The sequence below is a fragment of the Henckelia pumila genome, chromosome 3 (assembly GCF_033568475.1).
Source record: "Henckelia pumila isolate YLH828 chromosome 3, ASM3356847v2, whole genome shotgun sequence".
Lineage (NCBI taxonomy): Eukaryota > Viridiplantae > Streptophyta > Magnoliopsida > Lamiales > Gesneriaceae > Henckelia > Henckelia pumila.
This window is the reverse complement of record NC_133122.1, coordinates 198,375,792-198,390,457: the sequence shown is the minus strand read 5'-3', so window position 1 is coordinate 198,390,457 and position 14,666 is coordinate 198,375,792. Positions and strand designations below refer to the sequence as shown.

The 14,666-nt window shown below is 33.9% G+C and overlaps 3 protein-coding genes across 3 annotated transcripts; 1 reads left to right on the top strand and 2 right to left on the bottom strand.

Annotated features, from left to right (window-relative positions):
- Positions 1 to 66: 66 nt before the first annotated feature.
- On the top strand, positions 67 to 2,298 carry LOC140892444 (uncharacterized). The gene is made up of 6 exons (XM_073301320.1): positions 67 to 168; positions 503 to 718; positions 866 to 1,005; positions 1,396 to 1,536; positions 1,628 to 1,687; positions 1,893 to 2,298. The coding sequence occupies exons 2-6, from the start codon at positions 541 to 543 to the stop codon at positions 2,067 to 2,069; spliced, it is 696 nt and encodes a 231-aa protein (XP_073157421.1). The 5' UTR covers positions 67 to 168; positions 503 to 540; the 3' UTR covers positions 2,070 to 2,298.
- Positions 2,299 to 4,167: 1,869 nt separating this feature from the next.
- Positions 4,168 to 5,695, bottom strand: LOC140892357 (purine permease 21-like). Its single transcript, XM_073301210.1, has 2 exons — positions 5,585 to 5,695; positions 4,168 to 5,413 (listed from the first exon to the last, which is right to left on the bottom strand). The coding sequence occupies exons 1-2, from the start codon at positions 5,622 to 5,624 to the stop codon at positions 4,296 to 4,298; spliced, it is 1,158 nt and encodes a 385-aa protein (XP_073157311.1). The 5' UTR covers positions 5,625 to 5,695; the 3' UTR covers positions 4,168 to 4,295.
- Positions 5,696 to 6,643: 948 nt separating this feature from the next.
- Positions 6,644 to 12,488, bottom strand: LOC140887339 (protein REDUCED WALL ACETYLATION 3-like). Its single transcript, XM_073294525.1, has 16 exons — positions 12,128 to 12,488; positions 11,225 to 11,316; positions 10,914 to 11,051; positions 10,770 to 10,826; positions 10,624 to 10,696; positions 9,564 to 9,722; positions 9,188 to 9,337; positions 8,800 to 9,055; positions 8,601 to 8,716; positions 8,438 to 8,524; positions 8,268 to 8,356; positions 7,990 to 8,052; positions 7,776 to 7,832; positions 7,451 to 7,547; positions 7,189 to 7,347; positions 6,644 to 7,023 (listed from the first exon to the last, which is right to left on the bottom strand). The coding sequence occupies exons 1-15, from the start codon at positions 12,161 to 12,163 to the stop codon at positions 7,189 to 7,191; spliced, it is 1,629 nt and encodes a 542-aa protein (XP_073150626.1). The 5' UTR covers positions 12,164 to 12,488; the 3' UTR covers positions 6,644 to 7,023.
- Between the last annotated feature and the right edge of the window lie 2,178 nt (positions 12,489 to 14,666).

Here is a 14,666-nt window from a genome sequence, read left to right as displayed (position 1 = left end):
TAGTTTTCGAATTATAAAACCGAGAACCGAAAAATTGAACTATACCTGAAATCGAACCAACCAAACCGCCGAACCGGCAATTGACCGCTTATAGATCGTAACGGAGCTCGGGTCTTGTTCGTGGCTGCCGAGATTTCTCCTTCTGCACCGGCGATTTCGACTAGATCGGTCAGTATTTTTTATCACGTCTGATTTTGATTGATTCTATGCTTGTGATTAGAACGGATAGCGGCGGATTCGGTGAGTTTGGCTCCACGAGAAAATATGAAATGAATAATAAGCTGGAGGTCATCTTAAAGGCTAGTTTTTTTGGATATGGGCTCTCATAAAAGCCAAGAATATCAATTTTTACCGGTAGTTCATACACTAAACTGGCCACTGAATTTTCTGGGGTTGCCTCTGCCTTCAATTGCATGTTTGATTTGTATATGTTCTTAAGTTGGTAAGAATTGGTATTTTCACTTGTAAATGTGCATATTGTTTATTCAATTTATATTGTTAGGAAGTGGCTGGATTCTGGAATAGTGCATATTATTTGCAATGGATGGAGTCAGCTCTCTCTTTGTTGACTTGGGATTCCTGAATGTTGCGATTTTGCTCGTAATTGGTTTGGTGACCTTGATTATGATCCGGGTTTGTTATGTTATAAACTGGACCAGCAAACCCCGGAGCAGTAGTCCTCCCAGACCTCTCAGTACCATGATAGTTCTGGGTTCAGGTGTGCAAGTTTCTCCTTTGTGGAATCATTGGCTTACTATGATGGCATGAGTAGAATTTTATCCTTAATTATGATTCTGAGGCTCCTGTGATCAGTATTTGTTGATTCCTTCATTTAAAATTTGGTTTTTACTGGATCATAATGTAGGTGGTCACACTGCGGAGATGATACACCTGTTAGCTGTTCTGCAGATGGACAGGTTTAAGCCAAGATACTATATCGCTGCCGCCACTGATAATATGAGTCTTCAAAAGGCTAGCGTACTCGAGAATTCTTTGCTAGACAAGGTAATATGTTGGCTTTAGCCTGCCACATGATGCTTCATTAAGGGGTGATAATGTTTGGTGTGGGTTTAATACTGGAAGAACTGTTTTCCGCTGAGAATGGTCCAGATTGTCAAACATGAAGTATGAAATTTTCTTGTAAAAATCCTTTGTGACTGTTTTGTGCTACAACTGGTGGTTTTTTTCAAGAGACCTTTGTTTTTGATAGAGACTTGAGAAAGGATTCACAAATCACAATTATTCCTTTATCTGTGGAAATATAAGAATTCTATTGGTAAAGGGATCGAATTTTGGGGGAATTTTGATACATCTTTGTACTTCGTCTGCTTACAACTGTTTATGATCTCATCAATCACAAACTTTCTGAAATCATTTTTGCCATATTGGGCACAGGACGAGGGGGTTGGAACTTCTTGTTTTATGCAAATTTATCGAAGTCGGGAGGTTGGACAGTCATACATAACTTCAGTCGGCACAACCTTAATCGCTCTAACTCATGCGTTGTGGCTAATGTTTAGGATCAGGCCTCAAGTGGTATTGCTGTTTCTTTTTGGATCTTACTTCAATATTTCGACTTATTCAGTCTACTGATTGGGCTATATAATCAGCTGTGGTTACTGCGCAGATTCTTTGCAACGGGCCTGGAACTTGTATACCGCTTTGTATAATTGCATTCCTTTTCAAGGTTTGGATAACTTAACATTATTTCCTCCCCTCGTCCATCCCCTGTGCCTAGACAAGTTGAACCAAAATTATGAATGAGGAAACGGAAAACCTCTTTCTATCAGTAAAAACAAAATTAAGATTTGTTCATGCCTACATTGAGCAGCAGCTTTTTTATTTTCTTGGTAAATCAGAATGGATGATGAATTTGTAAATCCAAGTTTCAGGTGTTTGGGATCAGGTGGTCGTCCATTTTCTACGTCGAAAGCATTGCAAGAGTAAGGAGGTTATCCTTGAGTGGATTGCTTCTTTACAAGCTCCGAATGGCTGATCAATTATTTGTACAATGGCCCCAACTGAAGGAAAAATATCCCCGATCAAATTATGTCGGCCGTCTTATGTGATGATGGCTTCATTGGAGGTATTTCAAGTTTTCAGATTTTGCTCTCTGATGTGCTGTCACTGCACGTTGTTCTTAGCCAATATCACAATTTTGACCGAGTGTTTAGGCAGCACCAGGAAAATTGTAGCTTGTATTTCAACTAACAATATAGTGAACTGAAATTTAAAGTAAATTTTGTTTATGTTCAGTAGATCAATTTAGAGAGAGAATAAATGCCCAAACCTCTATACTTGCAACTCAAGTAGCATCAATGTGAAATGTGAACTTAAAAGAAACAAAAACAAGCTTGAAGTTAAAACAAATGACCTTGAAGTTCCTAAAGTATGAATGTATGATAGCCAAGTGGTTAACTGTCACAATAACACTATTGCAAGGAGGTTGAGCGACACCTTTTTTCGCACAAAACACAAGTAGGGGAACGAGCACCATCCCATTACGAGTAAAAGATTCGGCAAACTTTGGAATTATAATTATTAGCAACAAAAGCTAAACGTAATTAATTTGGGGGAAAGAGTCATTCTAGTGATGTACGTTGTCATATTTTCTATTTTAGTCCTCTGATCTGATCTGTCATATTTGAGTTATAGTCATGTAATTTTTTTTTTCTTTTTCGGTTGTTTTTTAGTCTTATTTTGCCTAGAGGGTTGGCGTGGTGTCGGACATATCAGTAATTTTTCAATGTCACTTTAGTATTTTTCGATATTACACCAGTATTTTTCGGCGCAACATCATCACTCCGACTAAATAGAACTAAAAACAAAAACAAAACATATTAAAGCCATAATTAAGAACAAGACTCGATTCTAACAAGTTGTTACATGACGAAAGAGAAAACGTGACAAACGGAGCAATTTGACATTTTTTTTGGTTTTTGTTTTTGAAGTTTAAAATAATGACGATGATGATAATAATACTACGCAGAGCGACCAAATGACTAAAGCTATGACGTGTGTGAGTGTTCTTCTTAGTTCTTACACGAATTCTTTTGAAGTTTTTTTAGTAACAATTCACTGGTCATGGCATAAACGTTTTGTTTTTTTGTTTTTCTTTTGTTATTTTGATAGCCATGGATTAATTGCTTGAAGAAATTGTTCTTTTTAAGCAATTATTCTGGTTTGGTTAAGAACAATTCTTGGTATTATCTATTATTCATCGAAAATTCTATAGTTTCATTTTATGGCATTTTATTTTACTCAAAACAATTTCCTATGTTATTGCACAATCGTGAATTACGTGAGTGAATTCAAACTAACCACTCCAAATCGAAAGAGTAACTATTTGTACGTGTTATCATATTATATTATGTGTGTGTATATATCTTTATCTGTTTAATTACTTCTTATCATTCAAAATTTTAACGTAAAATAATGGAATCCATAAAATCACAATAGATGTTAACTCATCATTAAAGTCCACATTTCTATATTTCTCAAGTCGTATTATTTCGCATGTTGTCACAAACATTAAATACGTGCACTTGACGGTAGCTAGATTCATATTAGGAATGCATGACTGGTTGGGTAATCCATGCGATTCTTGTGATAAGAATAATGTATTGTATGAATTATATGTCACTGCAGATTCTTGGGATCCCTCCTTAGGCATATAAAAGACTAAAGAAAAATAAATATTTATTTTTACTAGTGATCGAGACGCATGTGATATATGTGTAACATAATAAATTAAATAAAACCTACATATAAAAAAAATTGAAGAAGATAAGAAATAAATAAATATATGAAATGGAAAGGAGGTGACAATCTTTCCATGTAATTTTTAAATTGAATTGATGGTATTGAATTTATTCTATCCGGTGGAGAGAATTGTGATTTTGATTTTGATTTCGATTTCGACTTATTTGCTCTTTAACAATAGAGAAATCAATGAGTATTTTTATAAGTTTATAAGTTAGATATATAATTTGACGTTAGTGTCACATTGACGGACGAGGGCTGGAGTGTTTCGCCGTAAACACGACCACTCCCACGGTTGCGAGAAAGATCATGCTACTTGAATAAAAAGGGTGGACTGGCGACGAATGGATAAATCAAATGGTACATGCCAAGACAAGAAAAAATGAGCAATATTGAGTTGCAAATTGCATTGTTAATTTCTGCTATATGAGCATGTACCCACGCATGAGGCACAAATGATGAGTTTATTAATTACATTCTGTAGTTGTACATGATAATTAATCTTGCGATTATAAAGTGTAAAATCCCCGTAACTATCCAGCTCTTTCAGTAACAGAGACTTCTTCCATATCACAAGTTTCCTTTCTCCCCTTTTTCGTCTCCAAATCATCAAGATAGTGTTGATACATGTAAGATACAAAGCCCCACAATGCAAGTATCATGGATATGCCTTTCAACCCAGTGAGCTTATCTTGTAGAAAGATCACGGACAGAATCGGAGCCAACGGCAGTCCGAAGATGCTAATCACATTCGAAAACAGCGACGAAATCTGGAATATCAGACCTATACAGCCCACACCAAATGCCTGCCAAGCAACTGCAGTCCAAAACAAGTTCATGACATAAGAAACTCTCCCCAGCTTGTATTCCTTCATTTCTTTGTTCATCCACTTCCACTCCCCGCTAGCGAATAGCCCGATTACTATCACGAAAGTCGAAACCACGCCTTGGTAAATGGTCATGTCAAGAACCGCTCGAATGGTTTCTTTCTTGATGATCTTCTGAAAGGCCAGCTGAGTCAAAGGCAGCATCAGCCCGTACCCGGCCGAAGCACCGAGCGTGGTTAGGAAGCCGACCACGTATTTATGTCCCGAAGGTTTGTTTGAGGATCCAGTGTCTTTTTGGAACACTAGAAGTACAGAGGATATAGTTAGGAGTACTAGTGAATTCACTATGTAAGGGGTGAACTTTTGTCCATTCAGAAAATAGGAGAAGATGGCATTGAATCCTAACTGGCTTGCACAGATCAGAGTGTATGTTGTTATTGGTAAATACTGGAGACCGATTGAGTATAACATGCAATTTGCCGCTACAAATATGCCTACACACAAATAAATTGAAGCAAGAATCACGGGATATGAAGGCTTCCTCGTGACCGCGAATTCGGAGTCGGTTTTCTTGTATTTCGCAAACCATTGGAAGGGGAGGAGAACTGGGAATCCCGCAACTTGTACAAGTGTTGCCAACCATGTACTATTTCCTCCCTTGTCGAAGTATACTCCGCCCAAGAGAGTGCCCACCGATTGTCCGGCCAAGACGAAGAAAGAGTACACCACCATGTAAATCCACCACCGGTATTTCCCAAGCCAGGAAGCTTTCTTGTTAATGTTTTCTCCATTTTCTGGTACATCTTCCGCTTCAGCTTTCAATCCTGTAGAAGGACATCAAATCTTTAGTGAGCAAGAAAAGGGACTTGTAAATTCAAGAAAGCACTTGTTTCACTACACTCTTCTTGAGTACTAATGAAGTTCAATTTTCGCATCAAATATTTGTCTCTGTGTGTGTGTGTGTGTAATCATGCAAATACAAGAGTGTATCTCGCCATTCTTTTCTTGTTGGAGCTCCTGATCTGTAATTCCCATGGCAAATACAAAGAAGGATGAGGTAAGATAGAGATTTGTTGGATATTGCAAGGCAAGAGATAACAAATATGATTCAGTTGGCCTCTACTTCATTTATTTATAATATAATGTAAGCTTGGATTTTTTTCCTCTCTAAGTAAATTATTATGAATAATGCTACATGTATACGAAGTCTTACACGTTGGGTTATACATGACGCTTAAAATTACATGATTATCCTACATGCATTTTTGAAAGATTTTTTCCAAATCAACTGGAGGAATAATCATGTCATTTTAAATGTCATGTGTAATCCAAAGTGTAAGACTCCGTGTTCATATAGCATTACCCAATTATTATATTCGAAAAGTGTTGTTTTTAGTCGATTGGGAACCGTCTTCGCTGGTTCAATCAATTAATGCATTAAAAGATCCTACCGTGGTGGTAATTTTACGACAGTTGATTCCATGCTAGGATAAGGATATTACCCACCCCATGGAATTAATAACGAGCACATTTTTTTGGACAAAATAGCAAACAATGATATTGAAGATAGTAACCATCTCTCCGGAAATGAAAAGATTTTTGTTTTTTTTATCAAAGAACTGAAAAGTTTTGGATCCATAGAAACGAGTATTTGTCCCACATTGTTGACTTATATGAAGATCCATTAATTGTATTTCACTGTACACCACCTTTTTCTTGGTGCTTGGTAATAAATTCCAATTCCACAAGTGGCTCCGTCGTCACTTTCACAGTACTTGTTTCCATTGATGTTTTAGAATATTGGGATTAAGATAAAGGACAATTAGTTGACAATACGTGGACATTAAATTATTGTAGTATTAAGATACTAATGCCCTTATGCTAGTATTTCATCGACCTCGTTTTGACATTGCCAGCCGAATGCCATACATAATTATTGGTCTCAATTTATTGAACTGGAAATCATATTTCATTTATTTGTGAACCATATACATTTGCAGTCGATAGAATCATGGCAATAAGAAAACCACATCTCACTTTCCGATTAATTATAAGTTACACATATGGTTGAGCCAAGAAGAAATAAAAAGTAAATTTGAAATGAATTATGATATTAAAAAAAAATTAAAAAAAGAAAGAAAGAAAAAGAAACATCGTTGTTGTGGTCACACAAACCACTTGGGTCTACATTCTGAACCTTCTTTCTATGTATATTCACGAATGAGAGATAAAAGAAATAAATGAATATAACCGTGGGAATGTATGTTCTTTACAAATTTCGCCCCTTTTCACCCCTCTACTTGAAGTAACAAACCGAAACTGGATCATAAATTCCCACAACATTGTCGAAACGGCGATCTCGACGAGAACAGAGTCTTTTCTGTCCAATAATGTTACATTTGGACGTCCACGGATAAAATTTCTATCCAGATGCCTATGCAAGAGAAACGAAAGAGAGTAAACGCGAGTTAAATATAAAAAATTACGCCGATGATTCACAGAAGTAAAAGGGTCATTGGAGAAGATTTCATCTGAACTTTTGCAACTGGTTATAAACAGTTTTGATTATAATTTACCAGAGAAGGGAAAGAGAACTCACTCATTGAAGAGGGATGTGAAGAAGAACGACCGATGCGCAATATAAACATACAGATATGATAGCTGCGGCTACAAAATTGTGAAACATTTTCTGATTGTCTCTTGTGGGTACGAAGGTTGATTTGAGTGTGTTAGTCAGTTCAAAAATCCTGTATGATATCTGCAGCAGAGAACAAAAATTGATAAAGAAATTTAAAGGCGACAGAGATTTAATCACGACGTAACTTCAAAAATTGAACTCCAGCTGAGAAAGATTCACTCACCAAGATGTAAATAGCAGTTGTAAGCATGAAGTTAAGCAAAGGATAATCTGGAATGAAACAGAGCAGCCATTTGGGCTGTCCATTAGGCGTATTTGATCTGCATGCACGTGTTTTAATAGAAACCAGTGAACCTCATAATTCAGAGCTATTAAGATTTAATGCACCTTTCATAATGATGAAAGGATCCCACTGAGTGGATGCTAAAAAAAACACATTAGAAATAAAAAAAGTGACGCGCTAATTCTTTTCTGATGAAGATCATTCGACTAATTTCTTTAAAAATTGACCAAGAAACATTAACAAGCTAAGAATTTGTCCCACGCACCTCAGCCATATGTGGAACTGCGATATATAAGTTTCCAACGTTACTTTCCCAAGCCACCTGGCAACAAAATGATGTTTATAATACACACACACACACACACACATATATATATATATAAAAGGAAATTATATAGCCTCAAATAACGAAAAACCAACAAATGGTGAAGGAGATGAATTGATTATGAGACTGTAAAATGGAATAAACAAAAACTTACGCAAAGAGGGTCAAAGAAAAATTCCGAAGCCGCTGACTGAAATTCCGCAAACAAATGTAGACGCTGGAGACAAGAAGCAAAAAAAGAAGAGACCTTAGAAGAAAACTATCACAGGTCAACACTTGCCACATGCAAAGTGCTATTACTTGAGATATATAGTTTCTTTTCCAGTATTGAGGATAATCTCATTCGCAATAGAAATAAAGTGCAACACTAATATTATGATAAATGCAAATAAAAAACGATACATTTATATCACAATTGAAACTGGTACACACGTTATGGGTATCCATGATGTGTAAGGATGGAGCCTGTTGTATGAAATTTTGTCCAATTTGTAGATGTATTCAAACCATAAATAGCCAACCTAAAAGTCAGATGATGCAAAAAATCAAATAACAATCGAGTGACAAATAAAGACAAAATCGAGAACAAATCAATTGCTTACGATCAAGGCAGCTGTAACGATGAATGCCTTGATTGTGAATCTTCGTTTTGTCTCAGTCTCCTCCAGTTTCTCCATCCACTTTTCAACCTGTAAGAGAGATAATTTGATACTTAAAGGTCACGAGAAGAGATGGCACTACAAAACTCAAGTAACTATGCATTACATTTGGGTGAAAGTAGGCGTAGATCATTCCAACTATCCATATATAACGATCAAGACCAGATCTGAAATGCCACTCATGAAGTTTTGGAAGATCTGGTTTTCCAGGATCAGTATATCCTGCCACCGAGATTAAAAAGAAATCAGCTATTTAGATGGAAATAAACGAATTGAGTATGATAAAGTCATGGATGCCCACGCACCTAATAAGAACGTGAAAGGACTCCACAAAAGGTCAAAAACTCCTGGAATTTCCCATACCAAGATAACCACAACAAAACACATAAATAATTTCAGAGCCATCACCGATCTTATCTCATTATAGTTGTGACCGATACCAAGGGCTCCATACACCATAAGAGTGAAGAGCGTATGCATTGGACAGATATAATAAAGCGTATAGTCGTTGTTAAGAACTATACAACAGAATGCCACAAAAAAGTTTAGCCTCCACATCATCTGCATAGAGAACAAAATCCAATTCAAATACACATCAAAATATGACACCTCTAAAAATGAGAAGTACCGCCATGCTTCAGGATTAAGAAATAATAAGAAGAAAGGGGAAGATAACATGAACTATAATGTCACCTGAGCAAATCGAGGAAGACTAAAATCTTTTCTGATATAGTAATAGGAGAAGTTTCCAAAACCAGTCATCCATACATATGCAGCAATAAAGATACGAATGGCATTATAGATCTCCGTTGCAGCAAAGTAATGATACATCAAAAACAGGACCTGTAAGAGACATGAGAAGAGGCAAACAAATCAGAAACTATGCAGACAAAGAAGTGAGTGCAATAAATACACATTATATCAATATGCAGATAGACATCCAGTGTCTTCTGAAGAAAGACAGAAAAATAAGAGACCAATAAAATAAAGAATCTGAATTTTCAACTCCCCGGAAAGAACATCAGATAGACAATATCCCATCATAAAAAAATAATATCAAACTGCTTGCCTGCATCCATCCTTTCCACTCTTCAGTCTGATGGCGATTAAGATAAAGTATTGATTTCCCAGAAAATGCAGACTTGTCATGATGTTTCTTAAGAGAAGTCATCGTTGAGGCTATAATAAGAAGAACATACAGAAAGAGGAATAGATCGCGATTGTAGCTCTGTCCAATAACAAAAAGAAACAAATTAAGCAGTGGCGTACCAATCAAATAAATTTTTAGAAGGGAAACGTACATATAATGATTGAATCAAAGAGACACATGCCCTGGTTAAATTCAGACCTCTACAATCTGTTATGGTTGATTACGGACTTGATGATGAAACATGAAAAAATAGCAGCAATTGCTGAACTTTGTGAGCTGATATGTATGATCACACGCCACATATGTCAAAATGGTTTATTAATTGAACAAAATAAATTTAAAAAAGGCCCTAAAACTATATTGAGCAGTATAATGAAAAGCAGAGATAAATATAAAACGTTGAGGACCTCAATAAATGCCTTTCCAAGATCATAAAGTGCTATTTTATTTCTAACATATAAAGGTAAAGGAGTGCCCGAGTTCGAGGTTTGATATCTCAGGGTTAAGTACTCAAGCTCAAAAAAACAGTTTTCTAAGAATATTAATTGAATCACCATCTTATAATAAATTACATACTAGAACATTAAAAGTTTTAAGATTATAAGTTTTTTTTCCTTTTTTGGAACCCCTAGTACCAAGGCGCTTGTGACTATTTCAGTTTACTTGACTCTAAAAGCAAGATGGATACAGCTTTTCATACCATGCTTCACAACAAATAATGGCACATCAAAAGTGATTGTCAAATATTTAGACAGTGTTTGGGAGTGCTTTTAAGAAGCATTTATCAGCTTTTCCTTAACAAAATTTCAGAAAATTTCAAATTTTTGGTAATTAGAAGCTGAGAATTGCTTCTCAGAAGCTCTTCCAAACACTACCTTACTAGTTGTCTTTTTGGTACTTATAAGCTTACATAAGTATTTACGGCATCAACTCATCAAAGAAAACTTGAATTATGAGAGCCCAAATAAAGAAAAAACACCTTAGTTGAATCTGCAAAAATGCTTGTGCGATCACATATGTAGAAATAGAACAAAATTCCACCAAATTCAGCCCTGCATAGTATTAAAAGATCAAGGATAAATGAAAAAATAAATCCAAATCAACCAATAGTTACAAACAACTCACATTGCCCTTAGAAGTAGTCGATTTTCAACCAAAAATGAGCTATCCATCGTCAAAAATCTGGATAACGAAGAGCTTTCGTTAATTTGATGGATAAAAGCCAATCAAAGACAACATCAACATGTGTAAAGTCCAACAAGGGCAAACCTGACTAAGTTTGATTTAATGGATGAACTGGACAACTTTGTTGATGCTGATTTTGTGAGACCGCCTTCCAACAGCACAGCACGATCATCATCTTTGATAGCTTCACTTTCCAATCCAACCAAGTTATTATCTGAATGACTGTTTATCAGAAAAGCAAATCATATCATAAGTAAATATTGGGTACAAGAAACTGATTTTTGTTCTCTGGTAATTTCTGTCAAACATAAGAGCTTTTGGTAAGCACCGCCTGAATGTTCCAATTTTTCCATCTTATAATGCTTGAATATCTCGAAAGCAGAAAAGTTGCTTACACTTTTGAAGGGGTTGATAACTTCGTATACTCTAACCACTCCGCATAAATCCACCCAATAATGATTGGAACAACTCCAAGAAAAAATGACACCTGGGTCACAATAAGGACAGGTTCAATTTGTAAGCAGTTTTCAAGGATAGTTTAAAGAAACAGTAACACGTAACATTCAGCATTGACAAGCAAGAATAAGTAAACCAATCTACTTAAATATCATTAAAGTGAAGATTAACAAGTCTAATGGCCACAACTCTTTCCCCCTATAAGTTCAAATCCACAACCAATCAAGTTTATAACTGCGCGATAGTGTTTCCTAAAGTAATGATGTTGTTTCCACTATATCTAATATCTTTAATTATCTTAACCAATCATATCTTCATCATCGATCAAATCATCCTATCTCCCAACTGCCGTCAACATCGGTGAATGATACCACATATTAAGAATAGACATGGCATAGAAGCAGGAAAAATCAAATATTTTATAACACAGTGACATAACTAGAAGCGTGAAATTGGACAATCAGATACATTGAAAATGAGAAACAAATTTGACAACCCAAAATCATGTCCAATTTGTCCACCCACGATCAAGCAAAAGAAGCAATTCAAATAATGTCAAGTCAAACCAACCTCTCTTACATTGTCATAATATGAAATAAAAGAAAACTAGCATTCACATAGGTAACAGCTTCGCGACTCAGGAAGTAGAAATTCAAAAGAAAAACCACTCGATAATTTCATCTTAGCTTAAGATCGACATTGGAATCGAATCGCATCAACAAAACGTGCCGTAACTCAATATCACAGTCACCCCACCGCCAATGCCAGAACACTGGATCAAACGTAATATCCTAGGGACCCAAAAGAAAAAAGGGTGAAAAATTATGCACATCAAACCGAACCTGTCCAGGAGTCAGAGGTCCCGAATCCACAACCATTTCTTAACGAAACCCAGAAAATTCCAAAACCCGATCAATCAATGGATCCAACCTACGCGACAATCCTCATCAATCGAACGGCTGCGCAACAGTGAAGTGCAAAACACGGTGTACTCGCACACTGTATGATAATTTGTACAGAAAAAAAAAATTGTATATATATAAGAAAGAATCGGTGGTGATTTGAAATGGAGAAGGGAAGCAGAGATCTAAAGCAATGGAATCAGCGAGCCGACGTGATGTCGCCGTTTGCTTCAAGAATTGATTTTGGTTCAGATGTCTGTGTCCTGCCACTTTCGGACCAACCGTCTGTGGTGGTTGCGGTTTGGTTCGTGTTTCCTCATTTCTCCTATTTAATTTTTTTTTCGAAACATTCTCCTATTTAATTTAATTCTACACATATACATCAACTTTTAATAAAGAAAAATTCAAAAAAAAAATAAATAAATCCATTTTTTAAATATTTATAATGTTATTAATATGATTGGATTTTTTCGATTTAGTTTTACTAATTCCCTTGCATATTCATCATGAAAACAATCTGAATTTTTTGATAATTAACGTGTATATATATATATTATATAGGCGGATAGACATAATAATTAATAATGTTAATTGGACATGATGCATGTATATACATAAAATAAAAGTTGAATACATAAATTTTCTTATGTCGGTTAATTTTCTTGTTATTTTCAGGACTGAATTAAAATCAAGATAAACGAATATTTAATAATTAAAAAAATTAAAACAGATGAGATATGATAATTGTATGTTGTACGTTATAAAAAAGCTAATTATCCTATACTATTTAAATTATTAATATTGTATTGAATATGATATAATTGTAATTTTCATTTAAGCTTATCCAGATTAATTGAAATTAATCAGTCTAATGTACATTATAAATAAGTTGATTACTCTACGGTTTTAAAATTATTAATGTTGTATAGATGAGATATACTTTTAGTTTCATTTAGGTTTCACTGAATTAATTAAAATTTAGTTAATACATCCATATAGGGTATATATTTTTAATTAAATAGTAAGATATATACTTACAATATGGTGTGTGACTTTGCTTTAACTTCGATTCAAACTGATTTATAGATTTCTATGTCACTACACCTCAAGATATAAACGATATTCAACATTTTTAGTTGTTATATTTTTATCCTTTTTCAGTACACTTGTGTTGGGGGAAATTATTAATGGTTTTATTATGAAAAGAATATTTGATGTGATATAATAACTACGAGGAAAGGAATTAATGCACCAAATTGGACCGGGGAGAACAGACCATTAAGCCTAATCATTTATTTATTAGGTGTATTTATTAAATTAATAATAATATTATTATTATTACTAATAGGATAGAATAGTATAGCTAATCATGCATAATTATTAACGTCAACTTAAATTTCGATAAAAATAATTAGAATCGCCGGTAATATTTTATTGGTGGACAACTTTTTCTGATCCCAATTCCCAACTAATTAATCACCCTTAATATTTTATTAACTTCGTTTTTTAGGCCTGTTTATAATCACTAAAAAACATGATCGTTAAATTTTGGCTTTAAAAAAAAGAGTAAAATTCATTTTGATACACAAACTATTGGTAAAATGTCAAATTGGTACATGAACTATTGAAAATGCATGGTTTAATTGGTACATAATCAATTTATAAAGTCAATTTTACCTTTTACCTACATTATTTTATAGTCTAATATTTTTGTTAAATTAAAATAGATACACATTTTATTTTTTAAAATTATTTTATTAATAAAATTATAAGCATAAATTTATATTTATTTAAATTTTATATTATAAACAAAGGGTCGTACTTATTGTACGAAACATTGTAAATATTAATTAATACAAACATGCACATGCACAATAACAATTGATAAATTATATATTCAAAAATAATATATATTAAAAATATATAATAAAATATATTTTTTTGTTTATCTATGTTATAATATTATTATTTATATACATCAAAATAAAAATGATATATATATGTGTGTCTTTTCATTTATGATCTATAAATTTTACATTGAATGTTTTTTCGTATACATGATATATAATCTTCTTTTTATAGTAAAGTAATTAGTAAATATGAATTTATATTTACATTATAATTAATATAATAATTTAAAAAACAAAAATATGTATGTAGTTCAATTAATCAATTTAATAAATATATTCAACTTAAAAGCAATTAAAGTAAAGGGCAAAATTGACTTTTGAGTTTGATCATATATCAATTAAACCATCTTCAATAGTTCATGTATCAATTTGACATTTTGTCAATAGTTCATGTATCAAAATAATTTTTACTCTTTAAAAAATTCACTTTTGTGTGTATTTTAGCGAGTGTTTGGTAGAACTTCTACAAAGTGCTTCTTAGTTTCTAGCTGCATAGAAGTGTTTTTAAGTGTTTGTGAATGTTAAATTTTGTTTTAGCTTCTACAACTTTTACCCAAAAGCAAAAAACT